This window comes from Hylaeus anthracinus, unplaced genomic scaffold, assembly GCF_026225885.1.
Source record: "Hylaeus anthracinus isolate JK02 unplaced genomic scaffold, UHH_iyHylAnth1.0_haploid 12001, whole genome shotgun sequence".
Lineage (NCBI taxonomy): Eukaryota > Metazoa > Arthropoda > Insecta > Hymenoptera > Colletidae > Hylaeus > Hylaeus anthracinus.
This window is the reverse complement of record NW_026534348.1, coordinates 2,981,168-3,005,426: the sequence shown is the minus strand read 5'-3', so window position 1 is coordinate 3,005,426 and position 24,259 is coordinate 2,981,168. Positions and strand designations below refer to the sequence as shown.

Below are 24,259 nucleotides of genomic sequence, written 5' to 3'. Positions count from 1 at the left end.
TTTTGCGCTACACTTTTATTGTTCATTCAAGTAACGTATAATAACGAATAGTAACGTATAATATTACATTTATATGTGGTTTGCATGTAAAAAGTGTTTTACAAGTTCTTTAATGTGACCTATCAACAAAGATTCTAAACGCACCCAACATTCATGAGAATACTGCTTGAGTGAGAAACTGTTGATTTTCTATCTGTCTGTCACTAATTCTTGTTATTTGCTAAAAAAATTACGAGCTGTTGAAGTCCCATTTATTCGATAAGAAATTTTGCACAAGGTTATGTGTATGATAATCAATGATCGACATGTTCTAAAACGTAGTCCGAATACGATTACCGATCGATTACTTTGCAAATTTTAAACTGCTAATCGAGTAACCAGCTACGGATAGGGCAGCCCGCGTCAGGGTAACTTTAAATACAGTATCTCGGGTATGTTGAGTTTATCTTAAAAGCAATCAACATCAAAGTCGTGAGATTCACTTGTAAGAATGGCCGATGAAACAGAAACAGTTCGACTTACCAACGAAGATATCGAGTGTATGGAAGCAGAAATAGACGGTGACGATGTAGACGAAGAAGGTTCCGACGGGGTTGTAGTTCCAGAACTTCAGGGTACACTATCCAAATGGACAAATTATATACATGGCTGGCAAACTAGATTTATTGTTCTCAAAGATGGTACTTTATCTTATTACAAATCTGAGCAGGACAGTGGATTTGGATGTCGTGGTTCGATAAGTCTGTATAAAGCTAATATTAAGGTACGAACTGATATGAAGTAATTACTTTTATATACATTTATTTATTGGCTTTATAAAAAGAGTCGTGATATCACTCTACCACCTGTTTTGTTAGGCACATGAATTTGATGAATGTAGGTTTGATGTATCAGTGAACGATTGTCTAGTATGGTATTTAAGAGCAAACTCTCCAGAAGAAAAACAACGTTGGGTAGATGTTCTAAAATCTTACAAGGTATTACAATTCTATTTTTTAGATTGAAAAGAATATTAATACATTTGAATATGTACAAAATAGAAGTATTTGTGTTTATTTTAAATAGTCAGAATCTGGTTATGGAAGTGAAAACAGTCTCAAACGTCATGGTAGTGCCATTTCCCTTGTGTCGAATACACAATCTATTACAAGCGCTGGTAGTTTCACTAAACGTGGTGTTAGAGGATTAAAAGAAAAATTAGCAGAACTTGAAACCTTCAGAGATATTCTGGTCAAGCAAATTGATACTCTGCAGAAGTATTTTGATAATTGTGCTGAAAATGCTAAAAATATTTCCATGAAAGGTACGTGAGACAATAGTTTTTGTTTATCAATACTCATTTATTTTACAGTCATCTGTTTTATAATCTTCATACATTTACAGATATTTTAAACAAATGTCCTTTCAATTGACTAAGAGTTGTAAATGTTGAATAAAAGATATTTATTTCAGAAAATAAAGTTGAGAAAATGTTTGATCCAGCTGATCACTCGGTAGATTTCAAAGGAGAAGCAATAACATTCAAAGCAACAAGCGAAGGTGTACTTGCAACATTACAACATTGTGTTGAGTTGATGGTACAAAGAGAAGATGCATGGCGTCGTAGATGGGAAAAAGAAGTTGAGAAAAAACGAAAAGTGCAAGAACTTTATAAAACTATAAAAGATCAGGTTGCAATGCATCAAGGTGATTCTCCTAGACCTAGGGTTCTTATCCATGGAGGTCCAGATTATGAGGTTCGATTACATAATTAGTAACAAAATAATTAGTAACATAGAACAGTCTAAATTACATAACATATTATGTTATTGCACCAAAAATATTTCTGTACATAACATACTTTTGTGCCTTTCAAATCACCTCTTTATTTAAACATATTCAAATTTTATATTGAACGTCAGCTTTGCATATGTGTTCAAATGCATTTTATTAACAAGGACATTTTCATATTTCACACATACTTTGTGCTTAGAAATCTAACTTCAAGATAATACTAACCAGAGTGAGTAAATGAATTTAACTGATTCAGAGGAATTTTCTATTCACACATCTACATATCCAGTAAATTTGAAATTGTGTAATTGAACAAAAATTTTAATTTTCAAGGAAGGTCCGCATAGCGCGCTCTGCGACGAAGAGTTCTATGATGCGGTAGAGACTGGATTAGATAAGATTGATGAAGAAAATCAACTGAGAGATCGTTTGAAACAAAAATCAGTTTCAATTGTATCGACCGCTACTATGTCAGCATCTAAGCACAGACTTTGGCCAGAGGTAACTATTTCGGTTTTAAGATAGGACATCGTTATGTAGTAATTCAATATCTTTCGTTTTATTTGTGTATTAAACGCTTTTACAGATCGAAAGAATAACGATGCAACAGTTGCATTATGCACGTCTTGGAGTAGGAGCTGGTGGTTGGCAATTATTTGCCGAAGATGGTGACATGCGAATGTACAGACGCGAAGAAGAAGCGGATGGCTTAGTGGTAGACCCTTTAAAAGCCTGTCATGTTGTGAAAGGAGTTACCGGTCATGAAGTTTGTGACATATTCTTTAGTCCTGAATACAGAAGCGGATGGGAAGCAACACTCGAAGACATGACCGTGGTTGAAAATATTTCTAAAGATACTTTGATATTTCTACAAACACATAAACGAATTTGGCCAGCAAGTCAAAGAGATGCATTGTTCTGGTCTCATATGCGTAGAGTGTCCGACGATCAAGATCCAGATGCACACGACTTGTGGATAGTCTGTAATCACAGCACAGAACACCCTGATTATCCTGTAAGCTTGACTAAAAGTTAAACATTTTTAATCTCATTAAAAATTGATCTACATCGGAATATTTATTTCCAGCCAAACACTGGAAAATGTGTAAGAGTTTATCTAACCGTATGTCTTGTATGTCAAACTTTTATCGATCCTCCGAAAGATGAAGAAGAAATAAAAAGAGAAAATATTACGTGCAAAATAACTTACTGTTCTGTTGGTTCGTATTACATTTGATTATTTCTTTTAGAATTTAGTACACGCGGAAGTCCATTTTAATATAATACGCATGTAATGTCTTATCTGTCAATTATAGTTAATCCAGGTGGATGGGCTCCAGCATCTGTTTTACGTGCTGTTTATAAAAGGGAGTATCCAAAGTTCCTTAAACGTTTCACTAGCTTTTGTATTGATCAATGTAAGGATAAACCACTTACATATTAAGTGTAATTTATACAAATTCCATATTTTCCATCCAATTCCTTATTTACTACATCAAAGTGTCTTCGCGCTTTCAATGGTGTAATATATCAAAGAAGAAAATCAGAATTTACACAGTATAGAAATTTGGAAACAAAAACTACTTCCGATATAAATGAAAGTGTTTTTTATATACTTTTTTTTTATTTCCTTAACGTGATCAATATGTGTGTACATGCACGCACACACACACGCGTGCGCGCGTATCTCTCTTAGTGGAACAGGATGCAAACTGTTACATTGAAAGTGATTTATTAAAGCGTAAGGAAACTCCAAGATAAACTGTAATTTCAACCAAACCCGCTAAAGCACTGTTTAAAAATTATATTTACGTCTTTAAACAACAGCTTGTTATTTTATTGTTATACAGAATGCTGTCGCAAGCCACTTGTACAGATCTTAACAAATCGAATACATACACATTTATCTATTGTTACATTATATATCCAATTAAATACGAAACTGTATAATAAAATTATATTGTTATTTTTATTTATATATAACGTGTATATTGATACACAATATAAAGGTCAAATGAAGAAACATAATAAAGACTGTTGTAGATTTGTCATAATTGCATTGTACCTTTTGCTTTAATCCAATTCTTTGTCATTATTGAATAGTTACTGTACATTATTGAAAATGTATATTTCTGTTATCACATAGTATTTACATATTTTGATTTAAAATCCTATAATTAAACAGCACTAATGATTAAATATGTACAGGATTTAAAAATTAGTGGAAGAACTGTCATAAGAAATAAATTTATTTCTATAAATTATTTAACTAAAATTATAAAACTAACCTATATTATATATATACATCATATAAAATGCTTTTACCTCACCCTCTACTTATTATATTAACAAACTGCTTTTTCACATGATTACACAATACTTAAATTAAGTTTTGTAAAATTGATACAAATTAGCAGTAAACATACTTTTGTTTACAACTTTTGTATACAAATTTTGCATTTAATTTTTAAATGACCAGGTGTAAAAAAAAATGGGTATTTCTTTTCTATATTTGTATGACTATGTTCTTTAGGACTCATAAGAACCTAATTTTTTTAGTACACTAAGACCTTTTTCTTCGTATTCTTCCCTTGTTATCCATACTGAATCGCGATCCTTTGTTATTTCTGCTAATACAGCACCACCCATAAAAACCATATGTTTACGCCTAGGAGAATCCTCAATTTTTATCTTAAATTTCTGAAAACATATTTAAGAGTATAATATGAATATATCTTTCTCTATATTAAAATTTATGGAAAAATATTAAACTGTAATTACATTTAATTTTGAAGTATCATTCTTTAATACCCTCTGTAAATAAAGCTGTTTAATTTCTCTTTCGAGTCTAGATGGAAGACCTGGATACATTGTACTACCACCACTTAGGACAATATGTTTATATAATTCACTTCTTATATCGATATCAGCTGCTTGAATAGTGGTAAATACTAATTCAGCAATTCCCTGAGCTTCAACATTTATTAAACGTGGTTGGAATAAAGCTTCTGGTGCTGCGAACCTTTCACCACCTACTTTTATTACCCTTCCATCAGGAAGCTAGAAGAATTTAAAAATTAATTACCATAATAAACATCTGTATCTCCTTACACATGTAGAAACTTACAGTATACGATTCAACTAAGACTGTTGTTTCAAGTGCTAATTTTTCTTCAGTCTCAATATTATATCCAATGTAACATAATTTTTCTTTTAACATCCTAACAGTCTCAAAATCGGCTGAATGATTAAATGCATATCCACGTAATAAAAGAAGTTTTATTAAATAAATCGTGATATCTCGGCCAGCTATATCTAATCGCCGAGTAAGATGGTGTAAAGCATACTCTTCAAATACAGGACAAATATGAGTGACTCCATCTCCAGAATCAACCACAACACCACTAATTAATCCTTGAGCATATAATGTAAGTACTGCCTGAATTGCAATGTATGTTCCAGCAAAACCATACTTCTCAAACATTACCTAGAATCATTTCATAAAATCCTAGATCAAGTCACAACATGCAAAAAATTTATATTCAAAACGCTTCTACCTCAATCATTTTCTCTCTATTTGTAATAGGATTCATTGGTGGTTCTGTTAATAAAATTTTACATTCTCTTGGATTAATATTCATTTTCTCCTTTCCAAAGGTGTAGTCCCAAACATGACACATGTCCTCCCAATTTCTATTAAGTATTTTAATCATTTAATAATTTATAATCTATATATTTTATATATAATATATTTGCATACACACCTAACAATTCCATTTTGCATTGGATAACTAATCTCTAACATGGAACGAAGTTTACTTGCTTCATCTCCAACCATTAAGTCCTGTAGTAATAACATATGACTTAAATTTAACTATGCATATAAATTAAATGAATACAAAATGTTAGCATTCTAATAATTAAACACACTGCTCTAACTTCTTAGGAAATTCAGAACACAAGCAATTGCGAATAAATAATAAATATACCTGTTCTTATTTAAAAATTTTTATTTTTATCTTCCTATTATAAAACTTTATTAATATTCAGTACATACCCGCTAATTTTTTAATATTTAAAAAAAGAAAGTATAATGATGGTAAGAAATCCTATTAATAGGCGAGTAAAAAAAATTTATTTATATTTATAAGCACTGATATAATATCAATAGATTTACATTATCATCAAAAAATGCAATAAACTTACAGGCATGTTAAGCACATCCTATGAGAGCAAGTGTAAGCACACAAATATATTAGATAATTATAAAAAATACAACACACACACTCACACACAAAATATAAATGTCAACTCTGTAAACAGTTTTATTTTTCAATATATCAAGAGCTTTATATATTTAATAATAAATCTTACTTTTGACATGTATACTCCATTTTGATTAGTATTTAGCTGGATTATAAGTTAAACATTATTTATATCAATAGACAAATGCATAAATTATTTTCAATCAAATTTAAACATCAGAGCACATATTGTAATATGAATTGACTTACACGAATGCAATATTCTTGCTGAAAATTAAGTGAATAATTAATATACTACTTCAGAATAATTGACTACAAGTATATATTTTAAGTAGTAAAAAGTACTTTCAATTTTAAAGTGTAAATATTCAAAAGTAATTTAATTTCAAAAGCTTTCTTCATCTATTTTGTTAAAAAATGTCATACGATATCTTTACAAGATATAAGAAACATATACAAAATATAAAGTAATAAATTTTGTCCAAAAATTGTTGGCGATCCATTCCCACATAATCGACTGAAATCAGGGCAAATAACCTAATTCATTTATTTAGGAAAGTAAGGAATTTACCTTCACGTCGATATCGCCTATCTTATTGACTGCTCTAATAATAGGACGTCCAACTATAGATGGAAATATGTGCTCTGGAAAATTTGCTCCTGCATATCCACACTTAACAAACTGAAAACAAAAAATTATGCTATATACAATACATTCTTCTTCAATCGTCCAATATTACTTTAGCAAAAACTAATGTTGATAAAGAAATTCTGGGAAATATATTTAAAAGATACAAATGGAAACTAAAAACAAAGATAAAACTGTATAACCTTACCCCTGTTCCATTATCACAAACAATGATCTTCCTGCCTTTGCTATCCATTTTTAATTTGAGGTTGTTACTGAAATCGATTTTTTTCTTCGTCACGTTATTTTTTATTACACATTACACGCTCTGCGAAATGACTAATTTTTGCGAGTTTTAGGGCGTTACCGGCATGACGGTTTCAAAACCAATGACAGTTATATATACAAGTACTTCCGTTCACATTAAAATGCCTGATAAGAGTTGTTTATAAAAGGGTTGAATTGGAAATATTCTCGTTTGTCACGAAATCACTTATAATTCTGAGCAAGTCGATGGCACAAACTAGCACAAACTCACTGATCTTTCACCATCAGTTTCTATCTCCGACCATGTACGGGGTGTCCCAAAAATGTTGTAACACCTTGAAAGGGGTGGTTCGGGAGGTGATTTGAAGCAACTTTTTCCTTGGCGAAAATTTTCTTCGAGGCTTCGTTGAGTAGATATTAACGGAAAACACTGACCAATCAGACCGCGAGGATGCCGATGGAGCGCTCGCGGTAGCGTATGAGCGCGGCCGCCTGGCGCGTAGCCTACGCTCAATCGGCATACTCGCGCTCTGATTGGTCAGTGTTTTCCGTTAATATCTCTTCCGTTATTGTGCCTGAAAATAGGGAAAAGCTATCTAGTAGTTCACCTACTCTCCGTTGGTAACGCCAATTTACCTCCTGCGCACCTTTAAACAAATTTAGTAGTTATTTACGGTTATTTAAAAATTATGCTCCTTTTTTAAACGTATAGTAACGATACAAGAAATATCAATTATACAAATTATTATCCTTTCATATGCCATAGAAGGATACATTTATTTTTATTCACAGTTTCTATGGTAACTGTTCATTTGACTGGAAAGCAATTTTGAAAAACTATTTTCGAGAAATAAATTTTTGAATGGTACTTTCTAACATTCATAGTTTCAATTTTATAATAAATAAGTTGAAAATAATTTAAAAATGTTAGATAAGTAATTTCGTTGAATGTACTGATTCTTTGAGTTCGTTTGATACTAAGGCTACTGAAAAATATTGAGTACTAATTTAGTGGAATTTTTCTTTGTTTCATTTATTTTTATTTAAAAGATGGTTGACTTTATTGAAACTTCTAATTTGGAGGATATTACACATGCCTTAGAAGATATGGACAGTTTAGACATGGAATTATTTAATGATTCATTTAAGAAATCAAAGTCATCTACAAGTATTTTTAAAGATTCTAATGCGCAATTGGATGGAGAAATAAAAAAGAAAGTCATATTTAAAGGTGACTTGATATTTTAAACAGTAATAAATATTTGAATGATTTGATGGAACAAAAAATAAAGCAGATACATATTTAACTAAAATGCAATTTCTTATTTCCTTCTTACATTGTTTAAATCAATTTAAAAAAATTGACAAATATTGTTTGTATGCAGATCCTTCGGAGGATGATTCGTTAACTGGTTTGCTATCTGACGAGGAAATTTCTTTAAAAGAAAAGAAAAACTTATTTGTAACTGGTAGTAAAAGTAGCCTGATGGAAGATTTGTTTAAGATAAAGACACCAGGTCCATCCACAACAAGTATCAAATCAAATAATGAATTGGAATCAAAACTCAATTCTGAGCACGAAGATGTTAATCAATTGTTTTCACAAAAACCAAGCAGTCACCTGACTTCTAAGAATAATTCTATTTTATTAAAAAGTGAATCATCTGTGGAAAAACATGCACAGAAGCTAAAAAGCTTATCTAAAACTGAAGAGGATATTTTAACTAATTTAATTGATAAACCAAGCATGGTAGATGATAAATCAAGGTCATCATTAAGAGAGAGCTTATTTGAAAATAAACCTCGTTCATCTGCTACCATGGATTTTGTTATTCCTAAGAATACTAAAAAAGAAGATTCAGAAATTTCAATAAAATCTGTAGATTATGTAAACACTGCACAAAAGTTGAAGTCACAACCTCTTAATGAATCAAGTAAACTTTCTACAAAAGAATCTCGTAGAGGTAGAAGGAATACAAAAATCATAAATGATCCTCTTGGTTTATTGCCAACTAATTTGCTCTCTGACCAAAGTTTAGAACTGGTAATTATATTTAAATATCGGCATACAATAAAATAATCAGAAATAATTATTTTATTTCAATTTTTAAGCTAACAAATGAAAATGTGCCAACTAAAGATACTACTACACAAAATCCCAGATTAGATGAAAATTTACCAGAATGGTTGGGAGGTACAAAAATAATAAGTCAAAAACAAACCAGTGAAATAAAGGATAGTATAGCATCAAAGGATGAATTGTCTGATAAAGTTGGAAAAGAATCTACTTCTAAAGAAAATATTGAATCACAGGAAAGGCTCTCGACATCTACAATGAAAAGAGATGCAACAGAAGTAAGTGGTTCAGAAGCTGTACATGTTCCAGAACATTTTTCATTGTTATTTAGTACACAGTTTAATCAGCAAGCTGCAATTATGACTATGCAGCAACAAGAACACGAATTAAGAACAGCAGCTATTCTTTCTCAACAAAATGAACAATTGAGTAAGGTATCAGATGCTCAACATTCCATACTTGATCATCAAGAAAAGCAATTTAATTCTCTCCTAAAATTACAACTAGAAAAGCAGCTTTTACTGGAAAAACAAATAAAAATACAACAAGAACGAATTAATCAATATATTCAAGTAAGCATTTCTTGAATGTAACATTGATTTCCTGTATGACAGAATAATAATAAATAAAACTAAAGTATACTTTGTATTTTTCTTTTTAAGACATTAATGGCTCAGCCTATTTCAATATCAAGTAATACATCAGTTTATGCATCATGCAAATCAGAGGAAAGCGAAAAATATTTAGCACATGAGAAAGAAGAAATGGAAAATACAATAAAAACGTTACAAATAGAAATATCTAAATTAGAAAGTACATTATCCACTATAAATGAAAGACATGATAATGAGGTGATTTATCAAGCGGAATTCTACAAGTAAGTTTTTAATTGGTTTATTTATACTACAAGTCTGAAGTAAAATTTAATAAAAAAATTTGACTTTCAGTAGGCAAATTTCATTTTTAAAAGAAGCGATGATAAAAGTAGAAGAAAGAGCGAGACAGGAAATCGAGCTTTTAGAGGCAGATTACATGGTGAAACTTGAAAAATTAAGAAATGAAAAAATAGAAATAGAAAATCTGTACAAAGAAGAAATTCACAACTTAAAGGTTAACGGTTTTATATTTTATTCAAGTAACATTTTGAATAACATTGAATTTGTACAACATAAAAATGTTTAACCAGAATGAATATGGTCAACGTACAGAAGAACTTAACAAACTACATTTTCAACATGTGGAACTCGTGCAAAAGGAATATTCTAATATAATAGAAAGTATATGCACAGCCAAGCAGTCAGAAAATCAAATAATAGAAACTATAACCAGTAGAAAGATTGATATAGAGGATATGTTGGGAAAAGCTAATGCCATTATTGAAAGTATGAAGAAGAACAAAGAAGATATCGAACTCAAAAATAATGAAATAATGGAACGCCGAGAAAATTATTTAAGAGTATACGAGGATGATATAAAAGGTATTTTTGAGGTACAATGTATTACAAATTAATTTAAAAAGAAATGTTATCCAATAAATGTTTATAGCTCAACAACAAGAATTAAAACATCAAAATAGTGTTTTGGAAGAACATCGTAATGTATTTATGAAAACAACTGAGCAATTCAGCACTCGTCTCACTCATCTTATAACTGAATTAGAGAAACAAACTACACAGAGCAACCAAACGCAAGAAATGCTTGAAAACAAAGCAACAAACCTTTTACGAGAAAGAGAATTGTTTGAAGAAAAAGTGAAGTGGGAAAGGCATTATCTGCAGGTATAATTAAATTAAGTTTGATGTTACAAACAATATAGTAAACTTAAATAGTTAGTGTAATCTGTCTACTGTCAATGCAAATATCCATTTAATATTTATACTATGACTGTAGACATTAAAGGAATCTTGGATGAAAGAACAAGAGAGACAGTTAAAATTACTTACAGAAGAAAGAGAGACAGTAGCAGCAGAGAAAGCACAACTAGAAATTCTAAGTAGACTAAAAACTGATAGTGGTAGTGTTGCGAAAATAGAGGTACAGAATTTGATTGAATGTTATATGAAATCCTGTTATTATATTATATTTATAAAATGTTATGTACTTTTTTCTTTTTTACATAGTTGCAAGCTGCCATTAAAGCTGCAGAGGAAGTAACTGCCTGTGCTAATCAAGAAAAACTAAAGTGGCATGACAAAATTAATGAACTTAATGTTTATAAACAGGTTTTGCAAGACAAAGAAAATTTGCTTATTTTACGTGCCAAAGAACTTGAAAATCTTACACAGGTAACAGTTATCATGGACACGTTTATAATGTTTTTAAAGACAAATGTTATATTGTTTTGCCATTTTATAGGCAGCTTTAACTAAAAAAGAAGAAGGAATAAAAGCTTTGAAAGATGCAAAGCATATAGAAAACGAAAGTAAAGGAACACTGAGTTTATTACACATGCAGCTTAAAGCATTAATGGAAAGAGAGAAAAGATTTGCTGATGAACAGTATAATGATTCAAAGTAAGTACAGACATCATATATATATATGTGTATAAATATATTTAAATGATTTACGTTTACGATTAAAAATTATTTCAAAGAGGAAAGATGATATCAGTATCTTGTGAAACTGAAAAACCAGAACGAGATATAAGTACTCCATGTCATTTTCGAAATGAAATGTTGCCTTTTCCTATTACACATTCGACATCCCTAATCACATCAGAATTAATGGTAAGAAAATATTTATTTTTTTAAAATCTACCAATTCATGATATACATCTGAAATATTTTTTGTTATAGAAAATCGTGGATCCAAATTTAATTATGCTTAAATTGAATCTCGATGATCATTATGACACCATTACTTAGCGCATGTAAACTTTCGATTAATACATTATAATCCAGGAGCCAATGTACATTTTTTTCACGTTATTTGAGGAATTTATAAATATTAAAAATATATATATATATTCAATTTCTATAAAAAGATAATGTGAATTTAAAATATAGGACAATATTCTTCAAATTTCCATATCCTCATCTATAAACAGATAATTGAATACATTATAATTAAGTTATAATCATTGACCATGTAAATATATGTATATAATGATTTTATATGAAAATTAAACTTACCGGTATCAGCCAAATAATACTGCAATATATCTGCATTCCTTTGTAATGTGTTTACTTCCGTAAGTAAAGATTTTATTTTAAATAATTCATTTCCTACGTACTTTGTAGAACATGTCTAAGATGAAAGCAGAAAATATTGAATATTTCAAATGTCGTTTTTTAATTTAATTAATAAAAAGTAAACTTACAATCTCATCCATAAGATCTACAAAATGCTCATCATTATGCTCTATGCTGACATCAAAATTTTTATAGACAGTCTGAAATTTATTTATGAAGTTGGCAACTTCTGAGAACATTATTATCGCTTGCCTAAAAATGAATATTTAAAAAATGTTGTAGAATATAGAAAAATACTCTGCAAAACATATCGTACCGATGATAATTATGTGAAATTGGTAGTCCCTGAGTATTTTCAGAATTATCAATACATAAGTTATATATCGAGTGTTTATGTGTTGTTAAACGCTGAAGATTCTTACTAACAGTTTCCTTACAATCACTCATCTCATCTGTAATACGTACATAATGAAGTATAGATTTTTAAATTATTCATAGAAATGTAAAATAGAAAAATAAAAACCTTTTATTGTTTGTACCGTGTCTATAAGATTACTATATTCTGATATTTGCTTTTTTTTTATTTCCGCGAACTGTTCTTCGCGGTTTGCTCTCTTTTTATGCCATAAATCGATCATTTTCTCAATATTTTCCATTCTACATAACCTCAAACTTTAACGTAAACACAATACAAAATTTCAAAAATGTTTCCTTGTTTATTGCCAACCTAATGAACCTAATCAAACCCTAAATTTAATCATGAGGACCAACTTGAAGGTTAAAACAACGATTTCATTAGTTTCGAAATCAAAGAAAAAAATTATATAGGGCAGATTACGATTTCTCCATTACGTTTAATTATATTCATTATAAATATGATATCATCAAACTTTAAATGAACATAACCTTTAAACTTAACATCATACAAAACTACTGTTTACGGCATTGTATGTGTGATAAATTATATTTGCAAAAGTTATAGAAATAATTACATTATATATTATATGTCACTTATCTTTATTTATGAAACATTTATAAAAGATAATAAAAAATATACTTATCAATATAATATTTAAATGATTGTATCACACTAATGTTGCTTATTAATAGTTAGTACAATTATTTAAAACAATTAACTGGTCTCTTTTGTACACAAAATGTGCAGATATTCCATTCAATCTTGCTCTATAATTGCATCAGACATATCAGAAGGAGTAGTTAATTGTAATAATTTCTCATTTGCTAAATGTAATAGAGATATAAAAGAAACTGGGAAACTTAGCGCTTCTCTATTAGTTTTTGATAATAGATTCGGCAGTTCTTTATAAATCTGACTAAAATCTTTTTTGCCTTTTACTTTATTGTAAGCATCTTGTTCCACATCTTCTGTATTTGCAATTCCACCTGTGGTTAAACATTTCCACATGGATTTTTTCAATTCTCTCATATCAATTTTCTTTTGACGCGAACAATGCGCGATCAATAACTTATTTGTTTGTTTGGGAGCAACAACTAAATTATTTCCAGTAAGAGGACCTTGTGTTCTTAACATACTTTCATCTGTTGATCCAATATCATTATTAATTAGATTAGGTTCATCAGCTTCATGTACTTCATTGTTATTTGACTCAGACAAATAGTCTATGTTATTCTCATTGTCATAATTATCATTGTCTATGTCTGATACATTTTTACGATTCATTTCATCTTCGTATTTTGAATACCTAAACATTTCAAGAAGATACAAAATGCTAGCTTGTTTGATATCATAATGTGCATCTAGTGGTAATGTAAGTTCTTCCTCATTCCAGTTCTGTTTAGCTGTTCTAACACTTATTTTAAGTGATTGACTTGGCACAAATTTATCATTTAGGTTTTTAAGCGTTTCATTATCATACATCAATATTATGTCTTTTCTCTTCCTGGCCTGTGTTTGCCGACACGTTCCAATTATATTATCGTTACTTAACATTTTGTTCAAATTTGTACATTTCCAGTGTGTGGGTCCTGCCCAATGTATGTGTACATTTTTTTGAATATATGAATATTCTGAAACTTTCGTCGATGCTGACGTAGTTACAACTTCTCGAAAATCTACAATATTCTGTACTTGATTAGAAGTTCCAACAAATCTATTTACAATTTCCTCTTCGTTCACTTCAAGATCATAAGGATTTCTACTGGTATCTGAAAGTTCATTATCATACGATACACTTGCATTAAGATCAAAGTGAAATCTATTTTGATTAGTTTCTTCTTCCATAGTCTTCTCTGCTTCAATATCATCTGCATTCCAACTTAGAAAGTTAAAGTGATGAATGAATGGACAAATTTGCATATTTGAAATGTCTTCTATTCTTGGAATGCTTACATCATTACATTGTATATCTTTACAATTTACCGTGTCCACCAAAACATCATTATATGGATGTAAATAAAACCCAGAATTTGCATGGTTAGGTAATGTTACTTGATCCAACATATCTGTACTTTCTAAATCTCCACTTATACTTAATAGAGAAGGTTTCTTAATTTCGACAGTTGTTCCTAAAGCTTCCACTGTGATACATATTTGCTTAGTTTTCTTTTTTTTGTTCTTTACTGGTACTTCTAATTGACCTGTATCATTTTCCTGAACATCCATTGGTTCTATAATGCTTTGAACCTCTTTCTCTAACCCGGTCATCATTTTCAGTATTTCCGAATGAATACCGTCAACTCGAAATCCATAAATCTTAGTACTTACATCTAAAGATGTACTGGCTACTTGTAAATTAGACATATTGGCATCCTGTTTCTTGACCATGTATGTCATGAAGTCGATCATCTCTAAACTGAATGCATTTTGCGGATTAATTTTATTCTCAGCTCCCAGTTTTATACACTGACTTATACGCTCTATCATTTGAGGAGTTGGTATATTATTTAAGGAGCTAAGGCCTAAGGACAATCTTCCGGAAGACGGCAACGTTGAAGTAGTAACATTTTCACGACGACGAGCCAAACGTTCTGCTTCATCGTCATTTTCTACCAGAACTGAAGAATCTACTGATTTCTGTGGAAGAACTGATTTCCGTCGCAACGGAGATGAAGAAACAGTAGTATCCATTTTGTTGCTGTATTTAGGAGTTTACGTTTCAACTTTCGTGACATATATTACTGAAAATAAAATATATGCCAACAAATTTATTTGATTCGTTAGCAACTTATTACTCGAGCATACTTAGTGGCAATTATTCCAATTATCTATGTGTATTAAATGTATAATAGTATTTACAATGTATTCAAAATGTAATAATAATTCCTTCATATAGGTTACAAATTCATTTTTCGAACAACCAAATACAATTTGAAAGAATTCAAACCTACTGATCACACACTGATTCAAACATTTCAAACATGTTTACGTAGAAGACCTCAAGCCTCAAGTGAACTCAGTCAAAGTTGTTCTCACTTCTGATTGGTTAAACTAATTGTACCAGAATTTCTATTGGTCATATAATTAAATTTAAATTTCAATGTTATCGTCTTACGAAACAAATAATAATTTAATTTGAATTCATTTTGATCAAATGGTATATCACCAGCTCAGCCACAAAATATAATTGTTAGACTGGTGATCTTTATGCAAAATAAAATCTTTCCAAATGTACCTACAAAAATTGAACCTAAATGTATTTTACTCCGTAAATATTATAATACGAACTGTACTTTCAATATATTTCTATATTATTGCAAACTATGTGCATTTTGTAGTTTTTGCGCATTCAAATTTTTTAGAAATGCATAAAAATCCACAGTCTAATAATTATATTATTCTACATTTTATTATTATACTAGCAGCTTCATTTAGCTTGCAAAGCTTCTTCCTATAATAAATTAATAATAAATGGCCAAACGTATCGCGGCGACACCAATTAGATATCGAACATTTACGAAATAAACAGATTTTCTGCATATTTTACAGATAACAAAATTATCCATATCTAGACGTCTTCTAACGTTTAAGGCAAGAATTCTGGGGAGAATTTTACCGACATAAATTTATCTAATCCCTAACGAAATAAAATTCCTTCCCTCTAACTCTCTTTCCTGCTTTTTCCGTTCTCGGTTACGTCATTCTAGCGGTGTGTAGCAGTGTGTTGTTTGGTGTAGTTCATCGCAAAATCGCAATATTATTTCCTAGAAGCATATTTAATATGAAGCCCATTCGAAAATTGCATCGATACTTTTCTGAATGCCTTTGAGTACACAACGACAGATTGTGGGCTTGTGCTTGTGGTCAGTTTGCGGATGCTAATAATAATGTAGTCACGAAGAACACCTCTCGCAATAACGTAAATTGTAATGAATACGTTAAGTAACATGCGTGAACGTTTTCTGGCATAGATTGTGTAGATTAACCTTATCAAGTATTTATATAGCGTCCTTAGAGTTACATAGAGCTATGTGATTATAATAATTTAACCAATAAATTTGTAACTCGAGATACCATGGAGGTTCTGTTGTTACTAAAATCTATTTTGTGTGCTTGTCAGTGGTCAGTTTCAGCTATTAAATCATAAAATGGTAAGGCCAAGTATATTTCTTAATTAATTTCGTAAACATAATTATCGTGCATGGTTTAGATTGTACCAATTTCCTGTTTTAAATCATTGTTTTTTTTAAGTCATCAATTAAACATTTTTATAATCTCCTTCATAATTGTATGAAATGTACATAATGCAGATGTAATTTTTAGATATTTTAATTACTAATTTTTATTCTGCCCTATTTCAGGGTGCAAATATATCACAACTAGAGAGAGATATTGGCTCTGATCAATTTCCACCTAACGAACATTATTTTGGCTTAGTTAATGTAAGTACAAAATATGAATGTAATATAAATGAAAGAATATAAAAAATCATTCAAGTAATAGGAGGCAACTTTTATATTGTTTTAGTTTGGGAATACCTGTTATAGTAATTCTGTGTTACAAGCTTTGTACTTTTGTCGACCATTTAGAGAAAAGGTTCTAGAGTATAAAGCTCGAAATAAGAGAACCAAAGAGACATTACTAACATGTTTAGCAGACTTATTTTACAGCATTGCAACACAGAAAAAGAAAGTTGGGTCTATAGCCCCTAAAAAATTTATTGCTAGATTAAGGAAGGAAAAAGGTCAGTGTTAATATATATTTTTTCTATTAATATTTCATTAACTTTATATGACTTTATTGTAGAGGAATTTGATAATTATATGCAACAAGACGCCCATGAGTTTTTAAATTTCTTAATAAATCACATAAATGAAATAATTTTGGGTAAGCATGTTTATATAAATATATATGTATACTTTAATAGGGAAGTATTATATTATATTTTTCTTCCTCTACATTTCAGCAGAGAGAAGTCAGACTAAGCCAGTTGGTGGAAAATGTGGAGCTGGAGATGCTGGTTCGCCAACAGAGCCAACATGGGTTCATGAAATATTTCAGGGAATTCTGACATCAGAAACTCGCTGCCTTAATTGTGAGACTGTATCTAGTAAAGATGAGGACTTTTTTGACCTACAGGTCGATGTAGATCAAAATACTTCAATCACCCACTGCCTCAGATGTTTCTCCAATACTGAGACTCTTTGTAGCGATAACAAATTTAAATGTGATCATTGTAGCAGTTATCAAGAAGCACAGGTACCTCTAATGAAACTTTATAGGAATATTGTAACATAAACGTGAAGCGATATTTAATGATATACTTTCCTTGCTCTAGAAACGAATGAGAGTTAAGAAATTGCCAATGATACTGGCCTTGCATCTAAAGAGATTTAAATATGTGGAACAATATAATCGTCACATCAAAGTTTCCCACAGAGTAGTTTTTCCTCTGGAACTTCGGCTCTTTAACACTGTAAGTATTTTATAGTTACATAACATTAATCGTGTCATAAAGTACTAATCTACGTTAAAATACATATTATAATTAATGTTTAGAGTGACGATGCGGTAAATCCAGATAGATTGTACGATCTGGTCGCAGTTGTGATACATTGTGGAAGTGGGCCTAATCGGGGACACTACATTTCCATAGTCAAAAGTCATGGATTTTGGTTGCTCTTTGACGATGATATGGTCGATGTAAGATTTCGAGCTTATGTTATCGCAAGTATTTGTTCGCTATCGTAGAAGTATTTTACATGTATTAAATTTTGATTATAGAAAATTGATGCATCCACGATAGAAGATTTTTACGGACTTACATCAGATATTCAGAAGAGTTCTGAAACTGGTTACATCCTATTCTACCAATCAAGAGATTGCAGTTAGAATTTAATATAAATATATAGTAAATAAATTAAACAAATCCTATATAGTAATTTCATATTTTATTAAAGTACATTATATAAGATTAGGAATGTTATATGTTAGATTATTTATAAAAGCAAAGTATATATAAATAGATTCAATTAGATTTTATTTGTAAAATATTAAAAAAACCATTAGCTTTGTCGTTATTCACTGATGCAATGCCTTGATAAAGATCAATAGTCTTTGTTAAGGGAAGTGGTCAGTCATGATTTACATAAGAATTATTTATTTTAATTCTAATGAGAAACTAGTCTATCTTTATAAAAAGGAAATCATTTGTTTTATTTTTAGATCAACTTATCTAAGTAATTTAGAAATGTTGGGAGCGCTAACAGATTCTATGTGTATGTAAAAAAGTATGACTGAAAATAAAACGATTGTTATCAGAATTTACTACATTATAAGTGTACATAAATTAGAATTAATCTTTTTTTTATCAGTATAAGAAGTAACAATGTATCACTTTTATTTAGAAATAAATAGTATGTGTATGAAAAACAATCCAGAACTTGTCAAAACATGTTTATTTAAATTTTAAGCAATAAATTCATATGGTATAGGAGCAAGTAAGACAGGTTGTTCACGTCCTGATACAATGTGAGCTGACGAAGGTTCTGCGGGTTGTCTTTTCAGCTGAATTTTGATGTTCTTGTCCTTTGCTTGTTTGCGGAGACTTTCATTTTCTTTTACACGTTTCAAAAAATCTTCCCTGCATTTGGAATGAGTCAAATGCTCAATGCGGACATTAATCCTCTTTGCAATTATGCGTCCACGTACTCTCTTATTAACAATGACACCAAGAGCATGGGGGGTCACGTTGAACACGCGACCTGTCTTTCCGTGATAAACTTTATAGGGCATTCCCTTTTGGACAGCTCCATTACCTTTTATGTCAACGATATCGCCAACTTTGTATACTTTCATGTACGTTGACAATGGTATTGTTCCATGTTTGCGGAATTTTCGAGAGAATAAATCCCTTGTTCCTCGACGATAACCTTTTGAATTCGTCATGGTGGTAGTTCAATCTATAAATGTATAATTAAATATTATTTAACGAAAATATGATTAGAAAAAGATAGCCATTGATCAAAATTGGTTATGTACGAAGGTTGTACTATTTCCTATATAACTAACGCGATATACATTAATATTCGAATTTAACGAATTTCATGGAAAAGAACATAATAATTTGATTACAACCTATGACAAAAACGTAATGGTACAAGATACATTGACACGTGTATTTGCTCGCGAAACCAATTTTGCGAAATATAATCTTCCTTTATTCGGAAAAACAACTTGAATACAGTTAATATAATTTGTGTAATTTCCTTGTAACGTATAAAATGGAATATAAACTTTATATCACACGAATACTTTATAATTCTTCATAAATATTGTCAAACTTACGAGAAGCAGGTTCAGCCGCTTACGTCGTTGAAAAAAAGAACCTAAGATTGGCAACCTAACCTACTGTAAGACCGAGTCTACCGAGTGCACCTAAATCGATAATAATCGATACATGTTTCTTTCTCTCATTGGCCTGTGTTTCTGTTTACAAGTGCATTTAGTAACTTATTTAGTCTGCAAATTCGTCCACTAGATATCGCTTTCAGCATCGAAGACGATTTTCCTCTCTTAGAATTGTTTAATCATTTACCCCGGTGCATGACAGTTATTTTCTGAAAATTCATTGTCAGGAACAAAGTTATTTTGCAACTTGTTGGTGTTCGTTAACTGAACATTATTAAATAATGGTACGTGTTTTACGAATCTTATTGTAATAATATTACGTATCTAGAAATGGCTTAAAATATTTGTTATGAGTAATTGTAATACTTGTGAAACTCAGTCCAGTGTTAATGTGTGGTTATGTGATTAAATTTCTAATTGGAAAGTTTTGTACATTCATACGCGTATATTATATGTCATTGCGTTTTCATACTCTTTTTGTACTAAAAAATTGCATATTTAAGCGATAAGAATCGATATTTAATTTATGATTAATGTAGGTTAACTAATTTTACAAATTTTTTAGTTCCGTAACCAGTACGACAGCGACGTAACAGTATGGAGTCCACAAGGACGTTTACACCAAGTAGAATATGCAATGGAAGCTGTGAAATTAGGATCAGCTACGGTTGGACTTAAAAATAAGACTCATGCTGTCCTTATTGCCCTCAAACGAGCATCCTCTGAACTGTCAGCACATCAGAAAAAGATCATTCCTATAGACAAACATATGGGAATTTCTCTTTCAGGTTTAACTGCTGATGCCAGGATGTTAAGGTATGTAATCATTCAAATTATTGTATAAAAACTTTTACCGAATTAAAGTTGAAAGCTTCACTGATATATTCGCAGTCGATACATGCGAACTGAATGCTTAAATTACAAATATTCTCATGATGATGTATTACCTGTGAGTCGTTTAATGACTTCATTGGGAAATAAATTACAAACCTGTACGCAAAGGTATGACAGAAGGCCATATGGCGTAGGTTTGCTTATAGCTGGTTATGATGTAAGTATTTTCATACAACTATCAATCGATATCTATTTAAAAAAAAAAATGAATGATAAGCTACTATTGTTTTTTTAAAGGATCAAGGACCTCATATATACCAAACATGTCCTTCATCAAATTATTTTGATTGTAAAGCAATGGCTATAGGAGCACGTTCTCAAAGTGCACGAACATATTTAGACAGACACCTGAATTTGTTTTCCTCAAGTGATCTTGATGAACTTGTAAAACATGGTCTTCGTGCATTGAGGGATACATTGCCGAATGAAGTTGATTTGTCAGTCAAGGTAAAGGAACTTAATCTTTTATACATGTTTATATAAATGTATATATGTGTATATATGTATATATGTATAAACGTCTTTAAAAAGCTGTATATACTAAATGAAAGTATACTGTTACAGAACGTCTCTATTGCTGTAGTAGGAAAAGGTACAGACTTCACAGTATATAACGAAGAGGTGACTGCTGTTTATTTATCTCAAATCGAAGATGATAAACGGGGAAAGCCAACTGAGCCAGACGTGGAACAAGATCCAAATCCACCACAACCTGCCCCGTCCGACGAAGGTCCACCAGACCCTCGAGTTTCAGTTGCAATGGAGACAGATTAAGAATACTGTAATATATTATATGTATACATATAAAATGAATATGCATTTTGTGTTCAAAATTTGTATTTGCACTATTATTACTATCACATTTGATATAATAGCATTTATTGCCATACAGATTCCGCTATATAATTTACACGCATTTAGATACAATTTATTCAATAGCCTATTCAACTTTACAGTTTATAATATATATAAATACACATCTATGATCTTGATTGTGGTCATAATAAAATAGTATTTTTATTGCTTCTCAGTCTTCTCATCTCTATGCTTTTTTAATATGTTTGTTAAGAAAAACTCTCCAGCTTTATAAGATGATCTTACTAATGGACCACTAGCAGTATATAAAAATCCCATTTCATTTCCTACATTTTCCCATTTTTTAAACTTCTCGGGCGTGACGTATTCAATAACTTTTAAATGTCTTTTTGTAGGTTGCATGTACTGTCCAAGAGTTAAAGCACCAACACCTACATCTCTCAAGTCCTTCATGGTTCGTTCAATTTCTTCATCGGTTTCGCCTAATCCCAACATTATCGATGATTTTGTAATCAACTCTGGATTAAGTGTTTTTGCTGTTTTCAAGACGTTCAGTGATTGTCTAAATAATATACAAATATGTAAGTTTTTTAAAGATTACCAAGGAAATTATAAACACTTGAAATGTGCAAAATTATTTACCTATACTCAGCTCTCCTGTCTCTAACAAATGGTGTTAAACGTTCAATAGTTTCAATGTTATGAGCAAAAACATCAAGATTAGAATCAACAATTGTTGCAATGGAATTTTGATTTCCCCTAAAATCTGGTACTAAACATTCCACTAAAATATTGCTTCTAGAGAAATGTATAAAATCCATCACGTTTACAATAGTACAAAAATTATTTATTATAAAAAAGAAAAAAATTATTGAAACAATTTGCATACCTCTTCTTAATTTCTTTCACTGTTTCTGCAATATGATTTGCTCCACCATCGGTTAAATCTATTATCAAAACATAATTTTAATATAATTATATTTTCATATGGATAAAAGATTATAAAAACTAACCATCTCGATCAACAGATGTGAGTACAATATAATCCAAACCCCAGTCTGTTATAGCTGTTGCTGTATTTACTGGTTCTTCTGGATCTAATGGTAAGGGTGTACGTGATGTTTTTACAGAACAGAAACGACAACCACGGGTACATGTATCGCCCATTAACTATATTTAAATTATTTTCCACTATTATGTGTTCATAATATTAATAGTAATCATTTTGGATGAGTACTGATTGTTCCTTAACAGCATTGTAATAAATGAATGAATTTCATTGAAAATAAAATTAGTCAGAAATGTTTTTTATAATTCCAGTCTTGAGAATGGTATTACAGTTTAAATGATAAATGATAAATGATTATATTTTACATCAAAGATAAAATAAAAATTAATATTTACATTATTAATTAAACTGAAAAAATAGAAGATAAGAAAGTATATTATAAACACTGTACAAACCATAATAGTAGCAGTTGCTGTTTCATGTTTATCACCTCCCCAACATTCTCCAATGTTAGGACATCGTGCCTCTTCGCATACAGTACTTAACCGTAACTGTCTCAGTTGTGACTTTAATCTAGCATAGTTTTTACCCACTGGTATCTCTGTTTTAAGCCAAGGTGGCAACCTTAAACGAGATTTATCTCCTTTCTCTAATTTTAATTTTCCATTGTATTCATTCTCATTTCCATTGATAAAGTCTTCAAAATCTGGACCATTTTCTAATTTTTCAGAAAATGTTTTTTCTTTGACACATTGTACAAGCTTTAATACGAATAAAAAAGAAAATAAATTATTTTAAGCAGATTGCAATCAAAGCATGATGTAACATTCAAAAGTTTAATATCGCTGTAAATTGTTCTGTTGTAAAAAGAAATCTGACAGAAAAATATAAAAATAGATTTTTAAAAAATTGAAAGGTTATTTGTGACATCTACTTCAAGATTATTGGAACAAAAAGTATACTAGAAAGTGTAAAATTATTTTTAAATTGTTTTTAAGAAAGGAGCACATATTTTCACAAAAATTAATTATGTAAATTTGAATACATAAACATGTACATGTATACTATTTTTATCTTTTTCTATATTTACACGTGACAAAAATATATAGAACTTGCATATCTGCTCTTGTTGTAAAATGTACAATTTCGCAATAATAATTGATAACAATATATGAATCAATACTTTGAAATGGTGATGTATGTAAATGAAAAATAATATAACTCACTGCGGAATGAAAATTGCAAACCGATGATATTTTCGTTCTACTCGAATTACGAAGTGTTGGGAACATGATTATTTGTAAATGAACATTCGACTTAACCCTTTGTCTTTGAACGTCAAGTCGTCAACTACAGTCAACTGCAGTCAACTAAAAACAAATCCTTACGGCATGAAATTGTAGTTACTAAGAAGTCTAAGAACGTGACTAAAAGTTTACAATGTGTTCAAAAATTTTGGACAAGTTTCGGATCCAAAAACAATTTCAAACAAACTTCGTGTAAGTGGAAAC

At 30.4% G+C, this 24,259-nt stretch overlaps 9 protein-coding genes across 13 annotated transcripts; 4 read left to right on the top strand and 5 right to left on the bottom strand.

The window, feature by feature from the left end:
• Positions 1–60: 60 nt before the first annotated feature.
• Positions 61–3,828, top strand: LOC128890652 (ceramide transfer protein). Of its 2 annotated transcripts, XM_054149317.1 has the most exons (9): positions 61–431; positions 507–763; positions 858–977; positions 1,066–1,303; positions 1,453–1,736; positions 2,107–2,274; positions 2,360–2,788; positions 2,861–2,993; positions 3,090–3,828. In XM_054149317.1, the coding sequence occupies exons 2-9, from the start codon at positions 542–544 to the stop codon at positions 3,215–3,217; spliced, it is 1,722 nt and encodes a 573-aa protein (XP_054005292.1). In that variant the 5' UTR covers positions 61–431; positions 507–541; the 3' UTR covers positions 3,218–3,828. The 2 variants fall into 2 exon arrangements, with proteins under 2 accessions (XP_054005292.1, XP_054005291.1); XM_054149316.1 differs by having other exon boundaries at positions 61–763.
• Positions 3,829–4,004: 176 nt separating this feature from the next.
• On the bottom strand, positions 4,005–7,349 carry LOC128890657 (actin-related protein 2). 3 transcript variants are annotated; one of them, XM_054149327.1, is made up of 8 exons: positions 6,875–7,349; positions 6,610–6,720; positions 6,288–6,305; positions 5,538–5,617; positions 5,331–5,466; positions 4,901–5,260; positions 4,555–4,833; positions 4,005–4,473 (listed from the first exon to the last, which is right to left on the bottom strand). In XM_054149327.1, the coding sequence occupies exons 1-8, from the start codon at positions 6,920–6,922 to the stop codon at positions 4,303–4,305; spliced, it is 1,203 nt and encodes a 400-aa protein (XP_054005302.1). In that variant the 5' UTR covers positions 6,923–7,349; the 3' UTR covers positions 4,005–4,302. The 3 variants fall into 3 exon arrangements, with proteins under 3 accessions (XP_054005302.1, XP_054005301.1, XP_054005303.1); XM_054149326.1 differs by lacking the exon at positions 6,288–6,305 and adding an exon at positions 5,980–5,997 and having other exon boundaries at positions 6,875–7,348; XM_054149328.1 differs by lacking the exon at positions 6,288–6,305 and having other exon boundaries at positions 6,875–7,343.
• A 250-nt stretch (positions 7,350–7,599) lies between these two features.
• Positions 7,600–11,945, top strand: LOC128890648 (calponin homology domain-containing protein DDB_G0272472-like). Of its 2 annotated transcripts, XM_054149308.1 has the most exons (13): positions 7,600–7,798; positions 7,984–8,164; positions 8,319–8,977; positions 9,046–9,582; positions 9,673–9,887; positions 9,958–10,120; positions 10,197–10,488; positions 10,556–10,788; positions 10,901–11,044; positions 11,131–11,295; positions 11,366–11,523; positions 11,604–11,736; positions 11,806–11,945. In XM_054149308.1, exons 1-13 carry the CDS (start codon positions 7,796–7,798, stop codon positions 11,872–11,874), a joined length of 2,952 nt encoding a protein of 983 aa, XP_054005283.1. In that variant the 5' UTR covers positions 7,600–7,795; the 3' UTR covers positions 11,875–11,945. The 2 variants fall into 2 exon arrangements, with proteins under 2 accessions (XP_054005283.1, XP_054005284.1); XM_054149309.1 differs by lacking the exon at positions 7,600–7,798 and having other exon boundaries at positions 7,845–8,164.
• LOC128890667 (uncharacterized) lies at positions 11,731–12,996 on the bottom strand. Its single transcript, XM_054149342.1, has 5 exons — positions 12,725–12,996; positions 12,518–12,653; positions 12,330–12,453; positions 12,142–12,256; positions 11,731–12,046 (listed from the first exon to the last, which is right to left on the bottom strand). Exons 1-5 carry the CDS (start codon positions 12,855–12,857, stop codon positions 12,027–12,029), a joined length of 528 nt encoding a protein of 175 aa, XP_054005317.1. The 5' UTR covers positions 12,858–12,996; the 3' UTR covers positions 11,731–12,026.
• A 298-nt stretch (positions 12,997–13,294) lies between these two features.
• On the bottom strand, positions 13,295–15,635 carry LOC128890651 (condensin complex subunit 2-like). The gene is made up of 2 exons (XM_054149315.1): positions 15,479–15,635; positions 13,295–15,360 (listed from the first exon to the last, which is right to left on the bottom strand). Exon 2 carries the CDS (start codon positions 15,308–15,310, stop codon positions 13,376–13,378), a length of 1,935 nt encoding a protein of 644 aa, XP_054005290.1. The 5' UTR covers positions 15,311–15,360; positions 15,479–15,635; the 3' UTR covers positions 13,295–13,375.
• Positions 15,636–16,309: 674 nt separating this feature from the next.
• Positions 16,310–18,951, top strand: LOC128890659 (ubiquitin carboxyl-terminal hydrolase 46). The gene is made up of 8 exons (XM_054149330.1): positions 16,310–16,770; positions 16,981–17,061; positions 17,147–17,363; positions 17,426–17,506; positions 17,586–17,878; positions 17,958–18,095; positions 18,179–18,322; positions 18,404–18,951. The coding sequence occupies exons 1-8, from the start codon at positions 16,768–16,770 to the stop codon at positions 18,509–18,511; spliced, it is 1,065 nt and encodes a 354-aa protein (XP_054005305.1). The 5' UTR covers positions 16,310–16,767; the 3' UTR covers positions 18,512–18,951.
• Positions 18,952–19,059: 108 nt separating this feature from the next.
• Positions 19,060–20,067, bottom strand: LOC128890669 (60S ribosomal protein L21). The gene is made up of 2 exons (XM_054149345.1): positions 19,967–20,067; positions 19,060–19,581 (listed from the first exon to the last, which is right to left on the bottom strand). The coding sequence occupies exon 2, from the start codon at positions 19,565–19,567 to the stop codon at positions 19,088–19,090; it is 480 nt and encodes a 159-aa protein (XP_054005320.1). The 5' UTR covers positions 19,568–19,581; positions 19,967–20,067; the 3' UTR covers positions 19,060–19,087.
• A 132-nt stretch (positions 20,068–20,199) lies between these two features.
• On the top strand, positions 20,200–22,364 carry LOC128890663 (proteasome subunit alpha type-1). The gene is made up of 6 exons (XM_054149338.1): positions 20,200–20,313; positions 20,595–20,845; positions 20,921–21,080; positions 21,161–21,370; positions 21,488–21,704; positions 22,135–22,364. The coding sequence occupies exons 1-5, from the start codon at positions 20,311–20,313 to the stop codon at positions 21,695–21,697; spliced, it is 834 nt and encodes a 277-aa protein (XP_054005313.1). The 5' UTR covers positions 20,200–20,310; the 3' UTR covers positions 21,698–21,704; positions 22,135–22,364.
• On the bottom strand, positions 21,710–24,132 carry LOC128890658 (lipoyl synthase, mitochondrial). The gene is made up of 6 exons (XM_054149329.1): positions 23,975–24,132; positions 23,204–23,509; positions 22,753–22,909; positions 22,629–22,686; positions 22,382–22,537; positions 21,710–22,301 (listed from the first exon to the last, which is right to left on the bottom strand). Exons 1-6 carry the CDS (start codon positions 24,038–24,040, stop codon positions 21,941–21,943), a joined length of 1,104 nt encoding a protein of 367 aa, XP_054005304.1. The 5' UTR covers positions 24,041–24,132; the 3' UTR covers positions 21,710–21,940.
• Positions 24,133–24,259: the final 127 nt, after the last annotated feature.

Bases quoted from the DNA above. Each gene is read 5' to 3' on its own strand.
- LOC128890652 (XM_054149316.1), top strand. From the start codon at position 491: ATGGCCGATGAAACAGAAACAGTTCGACTTACCAACGAAGATATCGAG. The intron at 1,304-1,452 runs GTACGTGAGACA...TATTTATTTCAG, and splicing joins TAAAAATATTTCCATGAAAG to AAAATAAAGTTGAGAAAATG. The intron at 2,275-2,359 runs GTAACTATTTCG...ACGCTTTTACAG, and splicing joins AGCACAGACTTTGGCCAGAG to ATCGAAAGAATAACGATGCA.
- LOC128890657 (XM_054149327.1), bottom strand. From the start codon at position 6,922: ATGGATAGCAAAGGCAGGAAGATCATTGTTTGTGATAATGGAACAGGG. The intron at 6,721-6,874 runs GTAAGGTTATAC...TTTTGTTTTCAG, and splicing joins TTTGTGATAATGGAACAGGG to TTTGTTAAGTGTGGATATGC. The intron at 5,467-5,537 runs GTGTGTATGCAA...AATACTTAATAG, and splicing joins ATGCAAAATGGAATTGTTAG to AAATTGGGAGGACATGTGTC.
- LOC128890648 (XM_054149308.1), top strand. The intron at 8,165-8,318 runs GTGACTTGATAT...GTTTGTATGCAG, and splicing joins AAAGAAAGTCATATTTAAAG to ATCCTTCGGAGGATGATTCG. The intron at 9,888-9,957 runs GTAAGTTTTTAA...TTTGACTTTCAG, and splicing joins TATCAAGCGGAATTCTACAA to TAGGCAAATTTCATTTTTAA.
- LOC128890667 (XM_054149342.1), bottom strand. From the start codon at position 12,857: ATGGAAAATATTGAGAAAATGATCGATTTATGGCATAAAAAGAGAGCA. The intron at 12,654-12,724 runs GTTTTTATTTTT...TACGTATTACAG, and splicing joins CACGGTACAAACAATAAAAG to ATGAGATGAGTGATTGTAAG. The intron at 12,257-12,329 runs GTAAGTTTACTT...CTTTCATCTTAG, and splicing joins TAGATCTTATGGATGAGATT to ACATGTTCTACAAAGTACGT.
- LOC128890651 (XM_054149315.1), bottom strand. From the start codon at position 15,310: ATGGATACTACTGTTTCTTCATCTCCGTTGCGACGGAAATCAGTTCTT.
- LOC128890659 (XM_054149330.1), top strand. The intron at 17,507-17,585 runs GTAAGCATGTTT...TCTACATTTCAG, and splicing joins CATAAATGAAATAATTTTGG to CAGAGAGAAGTCAGACTAAG. The intron at 18,096-18,178 runs GTAAGTATTTTA...ATTAATGTTTAG, and splicing joins AACTTCGGCTCTTTAACACT to AGTGACGATGCGGTAAATCC.
- LOC128890669 (XM_054149345.1), bottom strand. From the start codon at position 19,567: ATGACGAATTCAAAAGGTTATCGTCGAGGAACAAGGGATTTATTCTCT.
- LOC128890663 (XM_054149338.1), top strand. The intron at 21,081-21,160 runs GTAAGTATTTTC...GTTTTTTTAAAG, and splicing joins TGCTTATAGCTGGTTATGAT to GATCAAGGACCTCATATATA. The intron at 21,371-21,487 runs GTAAAGGAACTT...ATACTGTTACAG, and splicing joins AAGTTGATTTGTCAGTCAAG to AACGTCTCTATTGCTGTAGT.
- LOC128890658 (XM_054149329.1), bottom strand. From the start codon at position 24,040: ATGTTCCCAACACTTCGTAATTCGAGTAGAACGAAAATATCATCGGTT. The intron at 23,510-23,974 runs GTGAGTTATATT...TTCGTATTAAAG, and splicing joins TTTGCAATTTTCATTCCGCA to CTTGTACAATGTGTCAAAGA. The intron at 22,538-22,628 runs GTATGCAAATTG...ACATTTCTCTAG, and splicing joins GTGAAAGAAATTAAGAAGAG to AAGCAATATTTTAGTGGAAT.